This window comes from Balearica regulorum, chromosome 3, assembly GCF_011004875.1.
Source record: "Balearica regulorum gibbericeps isolate bBalReg1 chromosome 3, bBalReg1.pri, whole genome shotgun sequence".
Classification (NCBI taxonomy): domain Eukaryota; kingdom Metazoa; phylum Chordata; class Aves; order Gruiformes; family Gruidae; genus Balearica; species Balearica regulorum.
The window spans coordinates 64,811,387-64,838,186 of record NC_046186.1 but is presented as its reverse complement, the minus strand read 5'-3'; the positions used below and the strand labels follow the sequence as shown (position 1 = coordinate 64,838,186).

The 26,800-nt window shown below is 46.7% G+C and overlaps 1 protein-coding gene across 1 annotated transcript; it reads right to left on the bottom strand.

Moving 5' to 3' along the window:
• Window positions 1-9,765: 9,765 nt before the first annotated feature.
• Window positions 9,766-26,109, bottom strand: TNFAIP3 (TNF alpha induced protein 3). The gene is made up of 9 exons (XM_075748255.1): window positions 25,778-26,109; window positions 22,152-22,453; window positions 17,745-17,935; window positions 17,372-17,519; window positions 16,991-17,161; window positions 16,084-16,264; window positions 13,726-14,636; window positions 12,191-12,423; window positions 9,766-11,521 (listed from the first exon to the last, which is right to left on the bottom strand). The coding sequence occupies exons 2-9, from the start codon at window positions 22,447-22,449 to the stop codon at window positions 11,240-11,242; spliced, it is 2,415 nt and encodes an 804-aa protein (XP_075604370.1). The 5' UTR covers window positions 22,450-22,453; window positions 25,778-26,109; the 3' UTR covers window positions 9,766-11,239.
• Window positions 26,110-26,800: the final 691 nt, after the last annotated feature.

The window sequence follows — 26,800 nt, the reverse complement described above, 5'->3', positions numbered from 1 at the left end:
TAGGCTGGTCTAGACATGCACATGATTGTGAAAAAGCCATGCAAGACCATCCTTTTCTGTTAGACTGTGCATTAATAATACATAAATGAAAAATTATGTGATCTCTTCCCTCCAGTAATAAGTCTTGTCCTCATTGCAGGTAATAAGTTCCAGGCTAAATAAGCTATAACCTATCATGCTGAAATATCAGTTTGGCTACTTTTCTTGCCTTTTAAGTGGTTGTGCGTTAAGGACAACAGCAAAGGCTAAGACACCTAATTCTCATTAAATTGTAACCAGCAAGCAGTGCAAGATGTGCATATATTTAAGTGAGGTCTTAACAACGAGGTCTGCTTAGATAGGCATGCCTTTGTGGCATGAGGTTTGCAGCAGAAGCAATTTAAGATGTATCCTTTTACTCCAGAACATAGAAGAGAAAGTAGAGACTGTTTTCATAAGATAGCTGGCCACATCCCCATCCTACTTATCCTACAGCATACCTGGAGTAAAGTTGCTGAAGCCAATCAAATTATTAAAGGTTTACACCACTATAAACATTACTGGAGTTTGCAGTAAGATGTTTACCAGGCATCACTGCAGTGTGCACTCTTCTGTCACCAATGTCAGGAAATGAAACAAGTCCTGCAACAAGTAATGTTAGTAAGTGGGAATTCAGACTGGGTGATCTCACAGTACATAATACTTCATGCTGTGACCAGATTCTGCCGCACAGTACTCAGTGGCATATCTGAGGGTCAATAAGAAAAGCATTGGTTTCAAAGCACAAACCACCACAGAGAACTGCGTTCCTCGGAGCAGATCCCCAGCTCACCGGCTTTGCTTTACCCTATAAATGAGAAGGGGATTTTGACACCTTCTTGTGATGTGCCACCAAATAGTCACTTTAAAAAAAACCACAAACAACAACAGTACTGGCTGGGAATTGGACTAACTCACTATGTGCATGTTTATGAGTTCATATGAATCCCTTGACATGGAGCCATAACCAGAGAACAAAACCGAAGTTTTCCCCGCCCAGTAATTCACCAGGGGAAATTTGACTTCCTGCCCAACACCACGGATGTGTACTAGAGCTTAACACAAAAAAAAAGGGGGGGGGGGAGAGCCAAATCAATAACAAAAAGAATCATTGCTGTCAGAGATTAGAGTGGTGGGAGTGGGGAGAGGTTACGTACGTAATATTATTCACTTTAGTGAGGCTGGAGGAGGGGGTAGTCTGGATAGCATGCCGTAGGCTGTCTTTCAATATTAGACACAGGGAGTTTTTTGAAAATTAATATTAGTACAAAAAGAAGTCATCATAAAACTCCCAAGCAAAATTACCTGCTCTTATTTTAGGTTTCTGTTTGACAGACATTTAATATGGTGGGTTTTTTTAAATGTATATGTATATATACATACAGGCTTTTTTTCAATAGATATTTATCTTGACAGATGGAGAGGCTGACTAGGTTTCCTACAGCAGCTGTTTGGTGTAAAAGGGCTGCAAGAGCCCTTTGCAGGGGGTGCTGGGCTGCCCAGGAGGCAGCGGGAAGATGGCTGCCGGACCGCGGGGGGACTGACTGACTTGGGTCGGTTGCAGGTTGAGAAACGATAATAATGCCCATAGAGGAGCCGTGGCTGTCCTACTAAATACAAGAGCTAGAGGAATAACCCTTGTAAGAGCTAGTGGCAGCCTTCTCCAAAATAATCATGGCTGGTCAAGGAAAGGGGAGTTAACAAAGTAGGAGCTCAGTTAAACAACTTCCAAGTATTTTGTCTTTCTTCCTATGCAGCTAGGACAACCCTTCTGAACTAGGCAACGGTTTATTTATCCCTGTATTTATCACTGATGTGGAGAAAGCATCAGCACAGACATGACTGAAGAAGTTTACGTTAGCGCGTTGAATCTGCTCCCATCAGCGACAGGTTTGCTGCACCTGAGAAATGGAGCACTCGGATGTAAAGGCACCTGTACTTCTACCTCTGGATTTTAAGGGGCCTTGGCAGTTTAATATAAACTGAAATTATAACTGCTCAGTGTTGTGGTTTTCTATTTCAGTGCTGTGCATATTACACTATCGTGTCCTACTCAAGTATGCAGGATAAAATTATGCGGTGGCTGCTCCCCTGTGGCTCTCACCTGAACAAAACATGCACCATGTCACCGTGCTGAACCACTTACTTTGCACAGACTGAATGCAGGAGCTAATGTCATGCACTGTGGCCTCATGACCCTAAGTGCACAAAGTTATGCTCAGCATGAATTTTTGGAGATTTATATCCAAACTACTTATATCTAACATCTAGACACTACTGAAATCTTCACAGCTCCCTTCGTATACTTCCTGAAGTCCTTCAGCCCCTCTGTCAGTAAAATCCCCAGGTACTGAGGACGTCTCCGGTGAGTCTGTGTCCCCATTCCCACACTGCAGAGGTGCTCAGAGGCACTCCTGGTGCCACAGTCTCAGCAGGACTCTCAAACAAAGCATCGTCCATCGTCCTGGGTGTCTGAACTACCAGGTCTGGCCCTACCAGATATCCCTGCCCGCTCATTGCCTCCTAAACACAGCTAGGGATGAGCAGGTTAAGATTTTTTTTTTATTATTTTATTTTTTTTCAGTAGATGGACTACGTCCTTGGCATAGCAGCTTAAAAGTCCCTGCTGCGCCTGTTCAGAAGAGGAGCTTAAGAGTCAAATATCCCAGTCCTGGGTGGGAAAGAGATCTTAGCATATCCCAAGAGCTTTGGTCTCATAATGTTTTTTTTTTATTATTTTTTATTTGTGTGTATCCTAACCACTGAACTGCCTTTTCTCCTATGCCTAGCACTGGCAGTGTAAACGTCATAGCTGCCCTGTATGGATGATTTAACTGATTTTAGACACTTCTGAGGAATGAGGTGGTATAGATTAGGTCTGTAGCATGTGCAGGGATCTCAGGGTGAAAGACAGCTGGCAAAATGGCTATCACTTGTGATTCAATCAAGCACATAAAAAGTAAATATGAAGCCACTCCTACATTTACACTAACTCAGACAAGTGTTTTTCATTTCCATTTATTGCACTCCTGCTTGCTCCAGGCTGTTGGTGGGTCAGCTGGAATCTGTGCACTAAGTTGTATGGCAAGCAACTCATGAACAGCTAATCAAATTAAGACACCCTTACTTAAACAACCACTTCTCGATAACTACCTCAGAGAGACAAGGTTTGTCCCTGAGGGCTGCCTGCAGCGAAGGCGTAGCACTGCAGGCTGCAGGTCCCCTGCATCTCCAGGTAGCTCTTCTCTTCCTCTCTGCTGGGCGACGGGGAGCACTGTGTGACATGGGGATGGGGCTGAACAAGTGCAGGAAGAAAGGTTGGGCAGATGGCTCACGGGCCATAAATAGGATGCCTTACCTTCTGTGTCAACGAAGAACATTGCAGCCTGTGCCTGACTGTAACGGCAGGGACTCCCCCTTCTTGCTGTCCCGGCAAGCCGCCGACTACACTGAGCCCTGCCTGGGGCTCCTGGGATACACGCTTAGGTCAGTGACTTGAGGTAAGCGTTTTGATCTAACAAGTACATGCTGCTTGGTGCTCCCAGCCCTAAGTGTCCTAGTACGTCAGATCACACCGAAGGCTTGCTGAGCAGAACACTGAAGTATCAAAAGATAAATTGATGTTCTCTACACTAAAAATTTAGCAAGTGCTTTCTTTTTTTCTGTATCATAAGTTATCTATTAATATAGTGGTTAGATCCCTGAGAAATCCAGAAACATAGATAATATTCCAATCATCCATCTTCCCAGTCAAGAATTACCACAATCATCTAAAAGTATCCTTTCCCCAAACAAAATGAATGTGTGAGCACAGCCTATGCAGCAATCCCTTCCTGCACTGTATACGGAATTCCAGTGCAATTCAAGTAGTCATTAAGCCAAATGTTTCCTGCTAGTTTTGCCTCTCTACTAAGAAAAGAATCTCTGGCTAAGTGTATTGGGTCTGGCTGAGATGGAGTCAATTCTCCCCACAGCAGCCCTCATGGTGCTGTGCTGTGTATTGGTAGCTAGCAAACTGTTGACAACACACCAGTGTTTTGGCTACTACTGAGCAGTGCCAGCACACATCAAGGCTGTCTTTCCAACATTTGGGAGGGGACACAGCTAGGACAGCTGACCCAAACTGACCAAAGGGATATTCCATACCATATGACGTCTGCTCAGCAATAAGAAACTGAGAATAGGGGGAGGAACAGGGCGGGGGCATTCATTGGGGTTTTTTTTGACAATGTTTGTCTTCCGGAGTAAGGGGCACGCATACTGAAGCCCTACTTCCCAGGAAGTGGCCGGACATCACCTGCTGATGGGAAGTAGAGAATAATCTTTGCTTTTTGCTTTGCTTCCGCGCGCGGCTTTTTGCTTTAGCTACATTAAATTGCCTTTATCTCGACCCACGAGTTTGGGGTTGTTTTTTCCATCTTCCTTTCTCCCCTCCCTGCCTTACTGAAGAGGGGAGTGATAGAGCGGCTCTGGTGGGCACCTGGCCCGCAGCCAGGGTCAACCCACCACAGTCCATTTTGGCGCCCAACGTGGGGCTCGACAATGGCAGTTTAGTATTAAGGGTGCTACAGCTATAGTAGTTATTAATTTGCAAGCTCCTGTGCAGGTCACAGGATTTGTTAGCTGTGCTGCTTATCTCTATTTTGCTAAACTTAGGAACATGCTGATACAAACAATGGCAGCTCTGTGCTTTGGCCTAGTGTTGACGATCTTATTGTGCTGGGGGAGCTGTTTTGTGGGGAGGATGAAGGAACTTGGGATCATGCTAGTACAAACAATGGTTATGTGCATGGCCCTGGCATCGATGTTATTGCTGTGCTGGGGGAGCTATCTTGTGGAGATGATCGGGGAATACATCTCTCTCTACCTGGGTTTGACCTGGATGGTTTCATTATGCAGGCTCCTAAGGTCCTTGTTCACCCTTATGTAAGCTCATTAATATTACTAATTAATACTGCTGGCATATTATGGGTGTTGTGGAGTTTGGTTTTGTCCTGGCTTAAGGGGAGACAACTTTTGAGTGAGGCAATACTGAAACGTCCCCCGAGGCAGCCGGTCCCCGGGTGGCAGGGTGTGTGGAAGGATTTGGGCAGGTTCCTAGGGCAATTATCACCTCCTACAGCCTGGGACTTCACACCTGAACAGGCAAGCAATCCCAGCAAACTGACACGCCACCTGATAGAAGGGTGTCTTGCCTAACCCTACAAAAACCAACAGCTTCTAGCGCTGTACTGGGGCCTGGCCTGGGCCTATCGAGCCACAGTGCAGAACTCTCAGAGGACTGTGGTTGAGGAAGGCACCCGAACTGCAGCTGAGGACACTGTGGCTGAGATAGGGACACAAACAATAACAACTACAGTAATTGCCCCAGTAATAAAAAAGAAACAGTGGACCAGGAGGTCAACAGGTCCACATCATCGATTAGTAAGGGAAGAGGAAGAAGAGGAGGAGAGGTTTGAGCTGGAAGCCGGTCCTTCAGCAAAGAAGTGGGAGGAAGGAGTGAGAGAAATAAGACAAGAAGCAGAAACTACTCGGTCTCTGACTTCATCCGAACTTTGAGATATGCGGAAAGATTACAGCCGCCAGCCTGGTGAGCAGATTGCTGCCTGGCTGCTTCGATGCTGGGATAATGGGGCCGACAGTCAGCAACTGGAAGGCAGGGAAGCCCAACAGCTGGGATCCCTTGCTAGAAACCGAGGAATTGAGAGGGGAATTGGAAAAGAGACAGCAATTTGCAGTCTCTGGAGACGGCTGCTTTCAAGTGTGAGGGCAAGATACCCATTCAAGGAAGATCTTGTTAAGTCCCCAGGAAAGTGGACCACCGCAGATGAAGGCATCCAGTACCTGAGAGAACTAGTGGTGTTGGAAGTCATCTATAGTGATCTAGATGATGATGAGGTCTCCAAAGATCCAGAGGATGTCCTGTGCACATGGGCCATGTGGAGGCAGGTGATTCAAAGTGCCCCAGCATCATATTCTAACAGCTTGGCAGCAATGTATTTCCCAGATATGGACACACCAACTGTGGAGAAGGTGTCTTCTTGGCTTCAGAACTTTGAAGAAAACCTCTGTACCTCCTCCTCCCTACAGCCCAGCACGTTGGCTGTCAGAGGTACCCCAAGAAATCAGTCATCTCCTGCTCTGGTCAGAGGGAAAGGGAGCCCCAGGCATATGCCACATGGTACACGCTGGTTTTTCCTGCGTGACCAAGGCGAGGACATGAGGAAGCGGGATGGTGAACCCACCTTTAAGTTGGAAGCCCGTGTTCGTGAACTAAGAGGGAAGACAGCTGTTAAGAAGGGGACACCCAAGAAGGCCGTCAGTGTAGTTGCTACAGAGACACAAGAAGGCAAACAGCAATCTCCCAGATGTAAAACTAAAATCACCTCCCTTGATCCTGGTGAAGGGACTTCTGGTCTGTCACTGCGAGGGTCAGACAGTGAATACTCTGACCAGGAACAGGGTCAGAGTAGGTCCCAATAGAGGGTCCCTGCCTTCGGCCAGGAGGAGGAAAGGGATGAACCGGTATACTGGACTGTGTGGATTCGATGGCCTGGCACATCAGACCCACAGAAGTATAAGGCTTTGGTAGACACTGGTGCACAGTGTACACTGATACCATCAGGGTATAGGGGCACAGAACCCATCCGGATCTCTGGAGTGACAGGGGGATGCCAAGAACTGTCCGTACTGGAGGCGGAGGTGAGCTTAACAGGGGACAAGTGGGAGAAGCACTCCATTGTGACTGGCCCAGAGGCCCCTTGTATCCTTGGCATAGATTACCTCAGGAGAGGGTACTTCAAGGACCCAAAGGGGTACCGATGGGCTTTCGGTGTAGCCACTGTGAACACAGAGAAGATCAAACAGTTATCTACCCTGTCTGGTCTCTCAGAAGATCCCTTTGCTGTGGGATTGCCACAAGTTGAAGAACAACAGGTGCCAATTGCTACCAGGACAGTGCACCGGCAGCAATATCGCACAAATCGAGACTCCCTGGCTCCCATCCATGAGCTGATTCATCAACTGGAGAACCAGGGAGTCATCAGCAAGACTCATTCACCCTTTAATAGTCCCATATGGCCAGTGTAAAAGTCTGATGGAGGGTGGAGGTTAACGGTAGGCTATCGTGGCTTGAACGAAGTGACGCCACCACCGAGTGCTGCTGTACCAGACATGTTAGAGCTCCAATATGAATTGGAGTCAAAAGCAGCCAAGTGGTATGCTACAATTGACATCGCCAATGCATTCTTCTCAATTCCTTTGGCAGTCGAATGCAGGCCACAGTTTGCTTTCACCTGGAGAGGTGTTCAATACATCTGGAATCAACTGCCCCAGGGGTGGAAGCATAGTCCTACTATTTGTCATGGACTAATACAAACTGCACTGGAAAAGGGTGGTGCCCCTGAACATCTACAATACATCGATGACATCATTGTGTGGGGCAATAAGGCAGAAGAAGTATTTGAGAAGGGAAAAAGAGTAATTCCGATTCTTCTGAAAGCTGGTTTTGCCATAAAGAAAAGCAAGGTCAAAGGACCTGCACAAGAGATCCAGTTCTTGGGAATAAAATGGCAGGATGGAGGCTGTCATGTACCTATGGATGTGGTCAACAAGATAGCAGCTATGTCTCCACCAGCTAACAAGGAGACACAAGCCTTCCTGGGCCTTGTGGGGTTCTGGAGAATGCATATTATTGTCAAGAATTACCACAGTCATCTAAAAGTATCCCTTCCCCAAACAAAATGAATGTGTGAGCACAGCCTATGCAGCAAGCCCTTCCTGCACTGTATAAGGAATTCCAGTGCAATTCAAGTAGTCATTAAGCCAAATGTTTCCTGTTAGTTTTGCCTTTCTACTAAGAAAAGAATCTCTGGCTATGAAAGAGGCGCATCTTAGAAAAGAGACTTCCAGAAGTGGTCACAAAAAGGGAGAATCCAAATGAAAGTTCTCTCTTGCAGAACAGGAAGGGGAAAAAAAATACATGAAGAGGTGTCTGGGCAAAGAGCAGAAAGCATCAGAGGGTCAAAATCCCCTAAGGACATGAGGGAAATACCGGAGGATTTTAAAAAAAGCCCTACTAGCTTTAATGTTCCCACACAAGTAAATCACAAGAGACAGTCTGGGCACTAATTTACATAGGAGCTTCAGAATGAGACAAGCCTCATGTGACTTTATGGTTATGAGTAATGGGCACAGAAAGCCGCAGAGAAAAATCAGTGGGATCTGGGGCATTTCATCTGAAATCCTTCCTCTGTGCAGACGTTGCAGTTAACAGCAACAGGAGTTAACCAACGTCCCGACACTGAAGGTGTCATGATGGAGGCTCTGCCTTTTCAGCATGCAGGGGTTGGATGCCATGAGCTGCCTCCATTTTCTGGTGGAAACATCCCTCCCAGTCTGTGCCTGCTCTTTCAGCACCAAGGTGTCCGCCTGGTGCACAAGTTCAATGAATCGGGCAGGCATGTGAGTTGCATGAGTTGTAAAGAAAGGGGAAGGAGGGTATGGATAAACAGAGAGTCAGATTTTTTAAAAGAGGAGCATGCTGTATAGATGGGGTTGGTAGATCCAGCAGGCTGTGCTCTGGGGGAAGGAGGCTGACTTCTAGGTTGCATGCTCTGACAGGAGTGGTACGTGGGTCCACAGGGAGCTGGGCTAAACTGTAAGGAGAGCTGTGAACGTGAGGAAGGTGGACAGGCATCCAGGAACATGGGCTACAGAGCTGAGTGAATTACAAGGACTAGCTAACGTGTGGCAAAAGTACTCAGGAACTTAACGTCTCCATGGTTTCAGCTGGGACAGCACTGAAGCATATGCTGAGGTGTGCTCCTGAACAGCCAGAAGGGATTGAAGAGTTAACCAGGATAAAGAGCAGCTGATCTGGAGGTCAGCCTCTTCAGAAAGGGTCCTCTTTCCTGACTGCACAGGGATGTTTACAGCCCCAACTCATTTTATTCCTTAAGGTCACGGGCAACACCAGGAAGCCATGGTAGCGTACAGTATTGCCTGTCTAGGCAGAGATCTGAAACACCCGAATGCCAGCACAGGCATACTCATGCCACGCAGAGGGAGCATTACAGTGCAGAAATACCCTGGCAGGAGGGCTGGGTTAGCTGAGTTTGGGATGAAAAGAAAACACCACTTTCAAGTACTTTTTCAAGTAGCAGTTGGCAACTTGCTTTTCAGGAACTATCGAGCAGCCCAGATGCCAAGACCACAAGGTGAGGGGCTTCCCTGCTGCCCTGGTGAGGGGGGCCTGTGTCCTCAGGGCCGCATGCATGGCTGGGCAGAGGTGGGGATCACCTGCTGCCATCACCACCGCCCAAGGTGGCACTCAAGCAACATCAGTTGGGAATCCCTGGCATCACTGATGGATGAATGAAAAAAGCAAAGTCAAGTCAGTCTAAGCTTAGCTTCTCTTGCAGCCTGGTCCTGACCATCCTTAGTTTCCCACACCCATAGTTCTGGGGACTGAAGATACTCTGCACCCAGAGGAGCCGACTCCTTATGCGCACTGACTGCGTGGGTCTCTCACAGTACCAAGAGCTCTTCCTGAGAGGACAATGTCATAAGGTGGAAGCACGCAGAGACTTAGAGCAAGTTATCACCTCCTCAAAGCACTTGACTGCATCATCTGAACCAGGGAGCACGTGGTAACATCCATGCTGAGCGGTGGTCCTGAAGAAATGCTTTCTTCAGTGGGTGTCCCATGCTCAATTGTGCTCTTTCTCATCAATACAAAATAGCAAAATCAATCATTCAATTTATTTCTTTGTATCAGAGAATGTTTTTCAATTATACATTTAAGTTTGTAACTTTCAACACAAGAGTAAATACACATAAAAAAATCCTAGCTGTGCAAATTTCAAGTTGCATTGTTTCAAATAATATAAATATCTTAATAAAACATATGTTCACATTAAGGTTCACAAAATATATAAAATTTAACAGAAATAAGTCATGAGTTATTTAATATTTTTTTTCTTTTTAAAAACTGTTTTTTTAGTAACTAGAAAAAGATTCTATACTTGAGAAGCAACTTAGAAGAGGTATCACCTCCAAAATCATAGCAGCAAAACAGATGCCGAAAACTTAAAAGATGTCAAAGGAGAAGAGAAAAGCAGGTACCAGGCACAACGGTAAAGGTAAGGTCACTAAACACAGTATTCAGATAGCAAAGTGGATGCATGAACTCCAGGAGTAAAATCTTGACTCCAAAGCACTCCATTAATGAGGTCCAAGCTGCTTGCATGATAACAGAATCACATTAAGGATAACAGAAAGAAGGGTGACAGAAATGGGGAGGGGGGGTACAAGGAGCAGCACACATATTCCTGACAGTTACAAGGCAAGAGAAGAGAAAGGTGCTCTAGTTTCAGAGCTGAAGTCAAAGACAGAGGACTTTGGGGTTTTTCTGTCTGTTGGAGGCAATTCCTTCCATACGAGTGGGGAATGGCAGGATTCAGTTTTCCCATCACACGTATATGCTCATGAAAGTCGCTTCTGTAATCACCTCTCTTTCCAGCTGTCTTGGGATCTGGGAAAAGATCTAAATGCTGGCCAAGTTAAGCATGTTAAAGGAGCCGACCACTGCTGGTCTTTGTTTCTGGCTGCGGCTTGCTGAGGGCTCGGCAAACACAGAGCCGCTGGCCACTAACACCCTGAACGCCTGCGGGAGCTCCCGCCTTGACGAGCTCCGTAAGAACACCAGCAAGGACGTGGGCAACCCAAAGCAAGTTTCTTCAAACATCAACTGCAAGTTGCATCAGCATGTCCTGGGGGATCCCTCTCAGGAAAGACTTGCCTCTGACTGATGTATGCAAACACAAAGAGCTCCCGCACCTCCGACAGTAGCCGCGGCTCCTCGCCCGGGAGCAGGGGAGGTACTGAGAAGAGGCAGAACCGGGAAGTTCTTTGGACTCAAATGCTTCACACTTCCTCCTGGGAAGTCCAAGAATTAAATATGGCATTGTAGGAGCTTAGTCATGAATGACAGCTCTGTGCAGAAGGCAACCTGCCCTTCTTAGCAGTCCTTGTATGCAGTGTTTAGAGGAAGTAGACCTTTATTCCCATTCTTGGGAATAAACAAGAACATGAGCAGGCAGCTTGTATTTCCCCCTGCCCTCCCACTCCCAGGACTGTTAAGTGTTTTGGACATAGCACCGTTTCAGTGAAGGAAGTAGCTGATATTGCTTTCTTGTTCTTCACCAACTCCTCCCCTCTGCTAGCTATAGATCTGTTTGAACTGGTAGCATTCATTGCAGTAGCCGTTGCACTTGGCATTGCCATAGTGATCACAAGCAGGGGCTCGGCAGCGCTGTTTCGGGGGATCTTCTGCAGCCAGGTCCCTGGCACTTCCCAACGGCATGAGCTGATCGAGGCGCTGGCACTCGGGGCACAAGTCACCACTTCTGCAGGCCAGGCTGTTTCTACACGAAGCCACAGCACACTGTCTCTTCTGGCTACTCAACACTCCTCGCTGCAAATCTCTCTGCTGTCCTGTTCTCTTGAAAAACGTTAAAACACATTGTCAGTTGCCATGCTGGCAGCACAAGCGGCTTTTTATTTACTTTCAACTCTGCTCATGGTTTCTATAGGTAACCACTGGGGGTTGCTGCAGACACGTGCTTCTTCTGAAAAGTACAATACCAAGAGCCAAGCTGGGCTTTACCGAAGAAAATCACAAATTCTGTCATTTCTTAGAAAAAAAAATAAATGTTTTTTATCTTTGGTAACTCTCAATTCTAAGAGTCAAAATGAACTAAATCAAAAAAAAATCTGGAACAAAGAAAGTCTGTAATGGGCTCAATGAAAAAGGCAACATGAAGTGGACTAAATCCTTTGATGCAGTTGCATAGCTCTAAGAGTAGAATGAAAATCTCTCCCTGATGAGCAAACCAACTGTTGGCCCAATCGCTTCCACTGAAATTGCTGGCAAAATCCCAGCTGCAGTAAAACTGAAGAGAGCCATGATAACCCTAAACTGAGAACGACTTTTAGGAGCGCTGCTCAGTTGCAGCAGGAAAAAAAATCATAAAATACTCTACGCTTGTCTTTCCATGATACTTAAGATACAGTCATTTAAGGATTTTCTAGTACGCATCCTGAGTTGTGCACACAGGAGAAAAACATGCAGCGCTAAACAAGAGGAAGATTTTGAGAAGTTTGCACTTACTTCTGGCTGTCTGACCAGCTGTTCTTCTGTCCTCCTGGCTTCCTGAAATCGTTGGTTCTGGGCTTTAATGAAGCAGTTCTGGCAGTACCCTTCGAGCATCGTGCTGCCCAGGGTGCCGCAGTCGCGCCGCTGGCAGGACACGGTGTTACGGAAGGCGGCAGCGGAGGTCCCCAGCTGACCTGCTGCCAAGGGCTTCCTCTGAGATCTCCTCTGGTGGCGTAGCAAAGTGCTGTCTGTAATGCAAAGTAAGGACAGGAGGAGTTTGAATGTGCCCAATAGATCTGGTGACCCAAAGCAACTATGAAAAGCTCCCCAGTTTAAAAACAAATATCTACTAGTCTCAAACATAGGTTTTGGACAATCCTGAGCCCCCTCAGTTGATGCACTTTCCTCCATGTTGCATAATTAAGGGCGTTAATACAGCCTGATTTTCATATCAGAAGCTGTTGAAACAGCTGATTTGGGAAAAAACTTGCCCTTGGTGGGGAAACTAGGTCCCACTGAAGCCAAGAGGAATATCACCTGTGGCTTCAGCATGCCATCTGTGATCTACTCCAACACTTCCCTCTCGGCCTTCCCCATTTCAGGCCCATTGGGTAATGCAAGTACAGCGGCACAGAGCTTAATGGGAAAAAGTGCCTATGCTTTTGAGTCTCATGAAGCAATCTTATATATTCCACAATCAGAAGGAAAAAAAAAACATTGTGAACAACACTGGAAAATAAGCTATTGCAAGCTGGCACAGAAGTTCCCTAATTTGAAAGTATGTGGAAAGTGCAGCATTGGCACACTTGTCAGCAATTAAACAGTCTTAAGAGACAGGCAATAATTCTCTCTTTCAGCCTCTGTGGCTCGTTGCCTGTGTAACGGGGCAGTAGCATGAAAGATGAAGATTTTATGCTGTGGTTTATTCACAGACTATTACCTTTTTGAAGGCCTGCCTTTAAACACACGCATGCATGCATGCATATGATGCTACCAAGAACGACTTCAAGGTGGATTATAAATGCACTCCTAAGTTACTCCAAAATACAAGCACATTACCTACAGTCAACTTCTACTTGCTATGCTTATCAAGGTGACTTCAGTAGTTACTCCAGGTGTCATACCTGTGATATCCAGAACGGATATGGATCTTCAAATTTACCCCAAGCTTTTTAAAAGCCTTGCTAACATAACTGGTTTTCAGTAGCATCAATACAATAGCATTTCCCTCACCGACCCCTACAACTTGTCCAAACCATGATTGCAGTGGACAGTAGAGAGGGATCAGAAACCAACCCCTCCTGAGCTAGTTTTGCTTCCATGAAAGCTCATGGGAGTTTTTAGAAGAGATCTCACAGATTTCCCACACTGTTACCATGTGCCCCTTTACAGGATAATAATGTCCAAAAAAGCACCTCCTCTGCTGCTTCTGCTCCACACCTTTTCCATCACCCCCTGCCTTTTTAGCGCCCAGTGTTTGCAGAGCTTCATGGCTCAAGGAGGCCCATCTGCAGCCAAAGCATGCCAAAGCTCACCCCATCTCCACTTACCGTGGTTTTCTTTGTACTCAAAGAAACACAGTGTGCAAAAGCCCTCATTCTGCGAAGTCCCAAAAAACTTGCAGCCAGGTTTCCTGCAGAGGTCACCTCCCCTCTTCTCCTTGGGAGGCAGCACTGCTGGCAGGGGCTCCTCGCCACGGCTGTTGGGAGCCTGATGGCAGGAGTGCTGGAGGAGGCTCTGCGAGATCTGGGACGGGTCAGACGTTGATCTTTGGTGGCACGTGGACAGGAAAGCAGGGCTGCCATTTGAGGAGCGTTCTGTAGTCCTTTTGAAGCAAGTGCTGCATGTGCCATTGAAGGTCCTGTTGGCCTTCTGACGGCATACCTTGCACGTGGCATAGTCTAAACGTCTCCGGTCATCCAATTTGTTGCAAGGACCGAGCTGTCTAGAGTTGTAGCAGCGTTCACAAAGCCCATTGTGTTGCACGTTCAATGTAAAGGGGCAGTCTGGTGTCTTGCATTTCATGGCCGTGGTCTCGCTGTACAGGAAAAGGCTCGGAGCAGTTGGCGGTGCAGACCGAGGCCCTGTTACAGGCTCTTCAGACGTCCATCCCCCAGGTTCACAAACATCCCCACGGGAGGAGCCCAACCCAGCTGCCTTCAGTTTCTCAGGTGCTGCTTTGGAGGTCTGCTTCCTTCCTTTGCTTCCCTGGGACCTCCGCTCAAAGCACTCATGGCAGTAGGGCTGGGTGTTCACAGACATGTAGAAAGGGCAGTTTGGTGTTTCACATTTCACCTGTAAGAGGGACAGCTGGGAGACAGTCAGTTCCTGCCTGTTCCTGGAGTAGGTCTCTCTCCTAGCAGGTTCAGCGTTCTCCTGCCACTTCTTGTACTCATGCTGTACCAGTTGAAAGTAATCTTCCACAAGGTTGATTTCTTTGGGTATGTTGCCTTCATCTAACCTGGCAGGCAAAAAAAGGAAGATTGCATCAGTGGTTGAAAAGGGCAGATGGTGGGGGTGGAGGCAAATACAAGCAACGTGGGGAGGAAATGTAGATTTAATGCACATCCATATTACTCAACTAGAAGATTCAGGATGTTAAATGGTTGCTGTAAATGGAAATAATTTTAAAAGCAGGTGTTCGGTGATGTCAAATGGAGACTTTCACATCTAAAGAAATGGTCTGACGCAATGCTGAACAAAAGGATTCTTAAAAGGATTTTCTAGGTGAGGGTTTTCTGTCTGAAAGCTGTTTACAGGAAGAATATGGATAATCTCTCAAAAACGAAAAGAAAAATCCTCCCAATCCTGAATTCCTCAGCTGAGCTGAGGGTAGAGTGGAAGACCCCTCTCTTCACCAGCCCACACTAAGAACGAGCCTTTCCTACACTGGGCTTAGCATTTCATGATACAGTTTATCATGAAATCTGCTCCTGGTTTTGCCCTGTTTTGGTTTGTATCTACCAGTGGAATTCCTCAAACAAACTACGGGGCTTCAGTGGGGTGTGTGTAACACTAGCATCCATCACACCATCCCTACTCTGTCCCTAACCACAGGGAAAACCCCACACCAGAGCTTCACCGTGCTACAGTTGGAAGGATGAGGAGCTAGCATTACTGGTAATACTCAAGAACACATTCGTGCAGTGGGACTAGGGAAGCTGGATTGCTACTCTTTCTGTATGCATACATCCTTTGAGTAGGAGGACTTCAATTTTCAAGGCTCCAAAACCACTCCTCCCTGTGCAGTAATGGAAGTAGAGACAGAGGACACAGGGAGTCGCTTCCCTCCCGCACTCACAAAGGGGCTGGGTGGACACCGCTGCCAGCATTCCCTAAATGCAAGGAGAAGCTGATGGGTGCTGCCAGCTGCCCCCTGCACGTAACTGATGCTCAGCCGTCAGGGGGATGACCGCAGATGCCAATTCCTCCACCAGCCACAGCTTCCTGCCTACTGCCACACTGCAACAGCCCAGTGTGCCAAGGCATCTGCGCTAAGAACGCGCCACCAAGTCCTGTCCCTAGGGCAGCCAAAATTACACCAACTGCCCTTTACGCAATATGCCCTTACATAAAGTGCAAGAGTTTGGTCTAACTGCTTCCTGGGTTTAACTACTTTTCAGCCACCCTCCTGTATAATCTAAAAGTCAGTGAAACTAATCCATTGAGTTTACTCTTCTAAAATATTAGTTTCAGTCTGCCAAGTCTGAAGACATTTTTCCCTTTAAATTTGAAACTGGTTTGAACTCACAACACTTCAAAGCATGTCAACAAGAATGCCATTATTTCACATTGCAGAGGGTAAACACAGGTGCTACTGTAGAAGGACGGAAGGAACACACTAGGATGCCTGGCATCTCCCACCACTGTAAACAAGGTAACTTTGCAGAAACAGGAATGACACTCACTTTGCAGCATTAATTAGATGAGTTGTACCATGATCCCAGCCTTGCACTGGAATTTCTATCACTATCAAGTAGTCTTTTAGCAGCTGCTCTTTCTCCCTCTCCTCCACGTCTGTCAGAAAGTGCACGCTCAAGTCCTCAAATCTGCCTCGTTCACTGGTGACCAGAGGGACAGCCCGGATTTCTGCGGGGAAACAAGGTGTGTTAACAACTATGTATATTTTGCCAGGCAGCAGTAACCACAAGATGCAACACATGGAGATGTCACCACCGCTGCTGAATTTCAGAGATGAGAACCACAGGCAAGAGCAACCAGTTTCTAAAGAGCCACTGGGGGAAGACACAGACACATCTGCACCACAAATCCAGCCCCATTCCATGGGAGTTTTAATGTCCCTATAGCAATTTTCTTCTCAGTGTGGGCAGCACTGTAGATCTTAGTTTGTTATACCTTTCCATGGGATGATGCCCTAACCCGAACCTAGAGAACTGCTACCCATTCAGAAGAGATGCATTAAAAACAGCAAAGCATGTATCTCATTATCCCTGCCAGGCAGTGGTACACTGCTGTGAGACCATGTCCTTCAAAACTTCTTCTCTTACAATGGGGCATGGAAAGGAGGCCGGAACACAATGAAGCAGAGGCCACCCTTTGATTGATCCCAGCCTGCAAACAGGTGAGTCGTATTCTACTTTCAACCGGCATTTTGAAGACAACCTTTATTTTCTATTCAGATTTACAGTCAAAACTGTTTCTAATCACATTTTAAGTGCGTATTCCAAAGGAATCTTTTACATTTATTTTAACTTTTGAAATGCAAATCTAAACCAGATTATATTGTAAATGCTTTATCAGCATGATGATCTCGAAGAAGCTACATAAATACCAAAGAAGGTACTTGAAAAATACCTGGTCCACTATCCTTCAGAGTCACTAGTGGTGTAAAATGCATGTTGTCGTAGCCAAGCACAATTGGGTATCTGTAACATTCTTCAGCTGGCCAAAGGAGAGGCAAGTAAATACCACCAACGTTCAGAGGAGCAAAACTGGAGCCTGACTCTAAGCTTCTCACCACTTTATCTGCATAAGGAAGATGAAGAAAACACAAATAAACACAAATAAGTATTTGCTACAGACAAGAGAAAACATATTCTGGGTGTTTTAGAACAACTGCTGAAAACGCCCAGTTCTGAAATGTATCTACCTGAGAACAACTATGAGCAAAATAAGAGTACTAACACAGCAGAGTAACATGGTCCGTAACGTGAGATGACTGGCTGGGCAACCCACCTGCAAGGACAATGACTGGCCTTCTGAGGATGTTAGCAAGGATGAAGATGTGGATTTCTTCCAGTGCATTATATGGAAGCCTGTTTCGAGCCCCAGATGTTTCTGGGGAGGTCATTTCAATGAGGCGTTCCCACTCCTCCTCCCAGTTCTGAGGAAAGAAACATCCGTCAGCAACGGTTCAAAGACATGGAGGTCAGGAACCAACTGCAGCACAGCAATGCTCAATATAATCATATCTTCCATTTCTTCCAAAGGAAGACTATTTCTGCTCTCCACTAACGGTGGAATCCGTGAAGCCAAAAAGCAAATGAAATCAGCAAGGCAACGCTGACGAGCACTCAGAGATCATCACCATTCCCTCAGGGCACCTTACCCGGGTGTCATAGCAGAGTCCCGTTTCTACAAACTCCTGGGATTTAATAGCCTCCCGCTGCCAGCGGAGCTTGAAGTTCCGTGTGTCCATCTCCCTGAGTGCACTAAACAATGTTTTTCTTAAGACGAGGTCAATATCTTCAATACCCCACATGTACTGTGAAGCAGCATGCATGAGGCAATTTCCATCACCTGCAAAAAAAAGAAAGAGTATGTTATTTTTAAATGGCAATTTAAATAAAACCCCACAAGTGCACGGGATATAGAATTATGCTGCACATATGCATATTCCCTGTGTGCTTCTCTCTAAGCCTTGGACACAAAGGTTTTAACAAGACTACAGCTATGAGCTCCCTGCTCAGAGATAGAAAGGAAGTAAGTCCCCTCTCTACTGGTTTTGTCCCTTCCCCAGTTGGTGTTAAGCTGTCATTCAGTAATGGTGGGAAGCCTGCTCCTTATCTATCTTACTTAACTTTGACTGATATCATGAACTAAATTTTGGGGTCAACTGCAAATATTAGACAGTTGAAATAGCTCTTAAACACAACAAAGTCAACTTAAAATTACAAAAGAATGTGTAAATCTCCCTCATCAGTGTTTATACAAGTACACCTGATGGCACAGGGTAGATGTAATGGAAACCACTAAGAACACACTATAGTAACACCAAGCCTCACATCCCCTGATGAGCACTGCATTGAAAGGCTTGGCACTTGGCTGTGCTTGAACTGTAATAAAAAAAAAAAAAGTCAGAAAGAGAAGAGTAGGTGATTTATGCAAAGCAACTGTACAAACACCTCTTGCCATCCTCTCAGAACTGATAGTATGCTGGGCTGTTAAATATTTTATTTAGAGGGTTGTTCTTCTAAAACCCCAAATTAAAACTAAATAAATGAAAAGCATAATGATTTGGTTTTCATTTAGACACACTCCTTGCATTGAAAAAGTCCTCTTTACTCAACAGGTAGGAAGGAAAGAGATGTTCTGCAATTTCAGAGGGGAAGAAACTGAGAATCAGAGGAGTTAATTAACTTAATTAACAGGTGTGACAAACTAGGCCTATGGCTGGGTTTCAAATTCTATCTCTAGCCATCTTCTTCAAAAGCAGATGTCTCCCCTGAAAGGAAGACATCAAGAATCACTACTGTCATATCCTCAGATTCAAAACTAGGTCTGGTGTTTACTACAGTGGTAAACAGATTCACTCAATGCTAAGAAACCACAGCAATTTCCATGGAATAGAGTACATCAACCATACTACTATATTTTTCTCATGTGGGGGAAAATAACACCCAAGAACCTCCAGAAAATATCTAAATCCAGTTTGCTGCATGCATTATGAGCTCAAGTACACCTTTTGTGAACACTCTTGCTACTTTTTCTATGAAACTGCAGAGAAAAAACCTACAACAGACCCCAGATCCTGAAAAAGATCTGATCTGAAATATGCTTAACGTTTCATAAATTGCCACGGACTCAGTGCATATCAGGTTCCTGCAACTGCCCTCTGAATGTTGTCTTGCAAAGCTTGCTTCAAGTCTGCAGGCTCCTTACTTGAGCTCAAAAATCAGGGAACACCATATAAGACTGAAAGACTGACTGGGTTTCCTTCTGACCAAGAAAGATGACATATTAATCCTGTTAAAATTTTCCCTTTGCAAAATCTAGAGCAAAGATAAGATTTTTTTTTTTTCCCTCTCTCTCCGAGAGCTCATTTTCAGTTCTTTATTGAGAAGCGCTGCCCAAAATTCCTTACACAGCACTTGGAATTCCCCCGCGACGTTTGACTAGCAATTGAGCAACAGTTGTACTTTTTGTTCTGCGGCTCACGGGGCTGAGCAGCAAAGCCTCCCTCGGACTTTCCCGGGGGGTGTGGCTGGGCGAGCTGGAATGAATGCCGATTCATTGTACAAGTGAAATCTCTACAGCCAATAGATGATGGAATTTAAAAATATTTTTTATTAAAAAAAAAAACCAACAAAACCAGTTTCGATTTTTATACCTCCTACTGCTTTCCTTCTATCCGCCATTCGCATATTTGCAAAGAAATGTGTGGTGATTCAAAAGGGCTTTTTCAATTAAAAACCCCACACCACCCTACAAACCCATGTACATATTAAACAAAATATACATCAAAAGTTCCTATAGGAAATACTTTCTCCGTTTTCAAAAATTACAACCTTCATCAGAAAAAAACCCAGAGTTTTCTGAAGTAAGCCCACCATTGGCCAAAAGAACTAATATATTCCTCCCACATCTATGGGTTAAGCAGCTAAATGGTTTAAAAAATATTCTTCATGCTGTGTGGGAGAAAAAACCCCAACATGTTATTTTCTGGGATAATACAGGGCTTCTCCAAGCTTCTATCTCTTCTTTCAGGGATCCTCTCCTTCAGTTCAGTCTACCTTCTCTCTCCTGCAAAGGTCCCAATCTGCAACTACTTTGCATAAACCACCAGATCCCAAAGCCACTCCTTCTACTCATGCACTGAATGACCTCAAAGCACTGAACTGAAGCTGAGTTCATTGGCTGCGCGGGGTACGGGGGCACCACAAACCAAGCCCTTGCTTTGCCTTCCCTCAACCTGCCCTAATATTTCAGCATCCTGGTAGGACTGCTCACGGATGGGATCCAAGTCCCCAGTCCACAAATCGTTCCCGTTTGTAACACTGGCCGACAGCCACAAGACAATGCAAGTCACAGCTATTGAATACAGTGGTGTCAGCAACAAGGGCCTGTCCAGGCAGCGTTAACCCCTGCAGGACTCATATTACCCGGAGATGAGGGATTCCAAAACCATTTCTCTTTGCCCTGGGCAAAAATTATGCACGTTGTCCGTTTTCCTAGTAAATCTGTTAAGAGCGTACCTCCTGGAGTGAAGTTTTGAAGACTCAACACTTGGAGTGACGTTACTTTCCTAGTACCTGCAAAGCACTGCCAGCCCTATCTGCAACTCCAGTCTTCTGGAAGTTCAAGATTACATGATCTCCATGAACAGCGTAATTACAGTCATGAGAATTTTACGCACGTGCAAAAGCCCACCAAAAGGTCAGTGCCTCTCTGGCAATTACAGACACACATATTAGGATCAGGCTCTTCTAGGTCACGGCAGTGACATCTACACGGTGGTTCTGTTTTTACGGCTTTTGCACAAGACAGCCATGTGCAATCAGACTGAGAAGTATGGTAGAACTTGGGAAGGCAAGAATGTGGACTAGGAAGATAAGGACAATGTGTATATAAACAGATATGAAAAGAAGCATCCACAGAACATAATGTAAAGACTTCAACGAAGCTGCAGGCCCACCACACCTACTGTTTCTATAACCAGTGTCATCTGCTCCTTGAGCAAAGAATATGTATTTTCCATGTTCCTGGAGTCCTCACTGTCCCAGTCTATCTTGCCAGTTTGGGGCAATCTGTGCTGTAGGGAATCCTGAGTCCAAGTCTGCAGCTGCGTGACCGTAAGTCATAGCCATTACCGGATCTTTCCTCCGCTGCATGCGAAATGCCCAGCGACTCTTACAGTCACGTGCAAAAGTTTCCTGCTTGAGACTGTGGACACACGTACACTATTCAGGAAATCTTTGCACTACTGCTGTACCTTCTAATTCATAGCGTTTGATGCAATACACACAAAGTAACCCTAAAGCCAAGTCCTAAAACCAGCACCGACCCATGAAAGAAAAGGACACTGCAAACTTTGTGTTGCACAAAGACGGCTGTCAGTGACACACGCGGGAGTTACTGGTGAGCCCTGAGGGGGGGCAAGAGCTGCCAAACCCCAGCAGGTAGCTGAGGACCAGGGAGCTGGCTGGGTGCAGGGCGCTGACCCCAGGGCCAACAAGGTCAGCTTCCCAGAGGCTGCACGTCCAGGATGCTGCCGCTGGCACCACTGTTAAAGCTGGGTCAGCAAATGAACCTTGCCTGCCAGCTACAACGGCAGGGCTTATGGGAGGATATTAACTTCTGCTATATATACATGGGAATGCATCCCCGTCACTCAAAGCATCCGAAGTCTCCTCTTGCCTGGCATTAAAGGCCATTTGGCATTTCCGATGAGGCAGCCGACACACAGCAGAGTCAGATTCACAGAAAGGCGATGGGTTGCAAGTCAAGGTTCCCGCCTGGTATTTTACTCTGACGTGCCATATGTTACTGATATTACGAAAGTATCTGTGAAATTTTCAGGCTATTCATAATACTGTGATATGGGCAGGGGACTGCTACAGCCTCAGGACAGTACATCATGTGGAAAGAATTTAAGTTTCCAAAACTAAGATTAAAAGGCACCACTTTTTTAAAGCCATGCGCTTCTGCTTCCGTAACGTGAACTCAGATGCTATTAATAATGCTACATTCGTATTACCCGTTTTAATGCGAGTGCAAAGACCTGCTCATAACTTACCATTAGTCTTCAAAGGGACAAGTCTCCGAACTTCCATGCACCAGTTGAGCTTCCTCTGGCGCTCCAGCGAAGCCTGGGTGGCCTGGTCAGTCAGGGCCTTCTGAAGTGTTTCCCGAAACTGAGGGCAAAACTGGCACATTCTGAACATTTCTATGGTGTATCTGTGCATAGTCCTGAAATGGTGAATTATTCCACTGGGGGGTTTGACCAGATCTTCAGGTGTCCTCTCTCTAATCTTCATGGCTTTCAGCATATTGCTCTGATACAAAGCTTGAGGAAGGATGTGTTGGCCAGCCATGTTTCTGGAAGACAAATGAAAAAGGATCCTTTTATTGGCATGTTAGTGTCCTTGTATCACAGTGCTACCACTTCTGCAGAGATTGAGAAGGCACTTTCAGGGGTGGGATTCTGGCTGCAGTTTTGCCTAAAATGAGCACAGAGTGGATGCAGTCCACTGAGCCTTAAATAGATGATGGATTTCAAAGCTCATATCCATTAGCATCTCTGCATTACTCAGTTATAGATAATGACCAACTTATTCCAATCATTTACTGTTATCATTTACTGAAATATTAAAGAGAATTTATTTATAACCAAGGAAATTGCATCATCATTCCCCCCCCCCCCCCCCCCCCAAAAAAAAAGCATTTAAATCAAAGTAAGGATAAAAGAAGGCAAGATCAAGGGAAGGGAAAATTATCCTGGAAACTTGACTAATTGATAATTGCACAGTGTAATCCCATATGAACTCGCTGAACTTTCAGCACGTTTCAAGCTCTTGTTCTGATGACATGCCAAAAAAAGCAGATAATGACCATTTCAGATTTCCGCAGCCCATACATTCTGAGAAGTGATGCTTGGTACAGTACAAAAAGAACCCCAAGAATTACATGCCATGCTAGTATCTGTCCCATACTTACGGTGGCTGAAGATGGCAAATGAGGAATTTGTAGCAGAGCAAGTACTCAAGGACAGACTTATGTTACTCTGCTTGAGGCTCCTTATATTTTGTGAGTGGTAGAGCTACTGCACAGAGGCGCTTGTGCCGTGTGTGGGGGTGCAGGCTGCAGTGCTGCTATTACTCAGCGGTAAGTCAACATAGCTGAAAAAGCATTTCCACTTGGCTCAAAAACCCCAATATTTTTCCACAGTGGGAGATGTAATGTTTGCTGCCCTGCATCCCTTTCTTCAGTATCTCTGGCCTCATAGGCTACAGCAGGAAGAACAAAAAAACCCCATAACCTCAAACTGTCTACGCTCTCTGAAATACTTATTCAGAGCATACTAACTCTGTGGCTTAGGGTCAAATGTAGGGACCGCATCCCTTAAAACTCCCATGTGCTACGGTAACACCACCAACACACTATTTTTACACAGAGAGACTCTCTGTGCTGTTCATGTACTTTATTGCTCTGTTTAAAAACTAAGCAAAATTTCTATTAAGACAAATAAAGGTATGCATGCCTAATATGTTTAGGCTACAGCTGGTCACATTAGGAGACCCCACCATTGTGACTATTAATCTAGGAACAAATATCAAGCCATAAGTACATATCAAGGTCTGGATATATACCTTGCCAAGTACAGGGAGACAAGAAGCAACTGAAAACGGATTTATGCAACTATTGGGAAGTTTTCTTATGGGGATGGGAGTCTGGAGGGCCAGCAAGAGGAAGAAGGACTACAATCTGACAGACTGACGGAGGGGCTCCCAAATCTGTGGAGGCAGAAGACCCCTCTGGCACAGAAGGACTTAAGCACGCCCTTCCCCACAGGGAACCAGCTGCTCTCTCCTCTTCACCCAGACACTTCCAATGGCGACATCCGCCTCCAGCTGCCCAGCTGGAGCACTGGAAAGGACCTTGCCAGGGTAAGAGAGGGGTCCTCAAACTCCTGCTGCCAAGAGCTGCCCTCTACAACCTCTCTCAGACCCAGCTGATGGAGAGATTCAGTGGATGTCCTGTCAAGCCCTAAATAGAAGCAGGTGAAACTCGAGATGCTGCAACCTCCTTTCTGCTCAGTCAGTGCAATGTCATTCACACAGTTTCCTCTGCTCCTGTAAGAGCATGAGGGACAGGGCTCAGAGCGGTCACATCTTGCAATGCATGGAAAGGCTTTCCTCTAACTAACAATGATGGCGTATTCTTATCATTCCCCCACCAACATACAGCCTTAAAATGGCAATAACACACTTTCTCATCCACTCCCCCCACCAATATAGTTTTACACATGCTATTTATGTTATCCTATATTTAAATGTATGGATGATTTCAGAAATTAAATATAAACAACCCCTCGTTCATCTGTTTAATAAACACAGCTATACTTTGCTCTGAGATGACCAAAATACTGAATTCCTTACTTATGTAAGTAGAGCTATTGAGTCAATGGGATTTTTTTTTACATGAATAAAGATTAATCACATGATTAAGCACTACTAGCATGGACCCCTGAAATGGTTATTTCCAGCTTTAAGTAACAAAAAGTACTGAGTTTACAGAAGCATTCACTGAAACTACTTTATTCAATATTATTTTCTAGAGGCATATTTTCCCCTCCACACATGGAAATTACTGTCTCTGCTATTTACGGTATTAAATGTCAAGCAAGGCAAAAGCTGAGCAACCCTTATTTTCAAAACCAATGCAATGAAACAAACAGAACTCAATAGCCACCTAAGCCAGAGATTTAAAGAACAGAAAACTCAGCTACAATTATGTTTACACTGTACTGTGCTTTACCGTACGCTATACTATTTTAACCTTTAGACATGTAGTGACTACGAATTCTCAGAAAAGAACAGCTGTAAACAATGACTAAACAGCTATCTGAGGCAGCATCCTTTCTGAACATGTAATGCTGAGGATGCTGGGCTTGGGAAAGCTGAATACTGTTCTGAGATCTGCCAGTGGCTTCATAAAGTTATTTTAATTTTATGTCCTCTAGCTGAAAAATCGCAATAATAAACTTTTCCGTAAAGTGCAAAGACAATGCTAAAATAAGCACGCTTAATACACCTTCAGCACCCATTGACTTCTATGCCTGGGTCTCTGTCAGAGTGCTTGGTACAGAACTGAGCATATTATCACTCTTTACCAAGGAAGAAGATGAGGGTTGAGGGTGGTTTACACGGCTTAGTTCATTAACCTACTGCTCTGCTGGAAGCATGTGTATGCAAGGTGGAAACGACAGCCGCTGTCACCACCTGCCAGCTTTCCCGGAGAAGGAGCTCAAAGCCGACGACCTTTCCAGCAGCGGCAAGCGCCAAAAGCAAGCCCAGCAAACCCACCGCCGGTCGGTTTCCCGGCCGTAGGCGCTGCGGAGAGCCCGCTGAGCCCCCGCGGGGGCCGGGGTCCCGCCGGGCCGGGCCAGCGCCAGTCAACAGAGGGCACAATTTCACCGCCCGGGCAAAGGTGTCCGCCGCCAACCGGGAGCCAACACACACCCCCCCCCTCCCTCGGAGCCGTAACTGCTCGGGTGCCGGGCGGAAAACGACCAAACGCCGCGGCCAAACACGCCTGGTGCCCCGAGGCGCCCTCCTGCAAAGCGAGATGAGGGAGATGGAGCCGGTTTGGGGGTCCGTCGCCCTGCCCGAGCCCCCTCCCCGTGCCCGGAGCGGCGCTCACCTCTCCGCCGGCGGGCTACCCCTTCGGTCGATCCTGCCGGTAACTCCTGCTCAGCAGCCTGGCTTGGGTAATGGGACGCAGCCGATCTCGGCAGCCATCAACCTCCGCCGAGCCGGGGCTCTCTTCCCTCCGCCGCCCCCTCCCCGCCGGAGCTGCTGCTGCTGCTGCCGCCGCCGGTGCGGAATGAAGGGCTGAGCCGAGCCTCTTGTTTTTTTTTCCTTTCTGTTTCAGCGCCCGGGCGCACGAAAAAAAAAAAAAAAAAAAAAAAAAAAAAGAAAAAAACACACAACAAAAAACCCCCACCGGGGATTTCCACCGGCAGTGCCAGGGACTTTCCGACATGTGACAACCGCCGCCGCCCACTCCGACCGCCGCCGCTAGGGGGCGCCGCTGCGCTCCCGGCCCCGCCGCGCCTCCCCCCACCCGCCGCCGTTGCCGGGCAGCCCCGCCGCCGCTCCGCCTGCCGTGACTCACCGGCGGGCTTTTCGGGAGCCGGGCTGTCATTTTTCCGTCCCCCGTCCCCCGTCCCCCCCCCCACCCGGGGGGGTGTGTGTGTGTCCATCCCGTCCCGCAGGCCTCGCTCCGCAGCCATGCCGGTCCGGTGCTCGGCGGGACGCCGCGGCGCCACGTGGCGGGGGAGGGCATCCCACGTCCCGAGTCGCTGGGGCCGGAGGAGCGCTGTGCCCCGGTGCAGGGCATCGCCCTGGCGCCAACACGGCGGTGTAAAAGCTCCCTCGGGCACGGGGGAGTTGTGCTGGGGAACGGGTACCTACAGCCGGTTGTGCCCTGCCCTGCTGTGCCCAGAGCTGGGGAAGCACCCTTGTACCCTGCCTGTACCCTGCCTGTACCTTGGCTGTACCCTGCCTGTACCTTGGCTGTACCCCGGCACCTTCTGAGCATCAGTAGCAGCAGCAGCAAGAGGCGCCGACTTCCCCAGGAGCCGTTATCTCGTCCTCATCCACGCGGAAGAGCGTGACAAGGGGCCCGCTGGACTCCTCGGTCTCTGGGTGTGGGTGCCAGCCC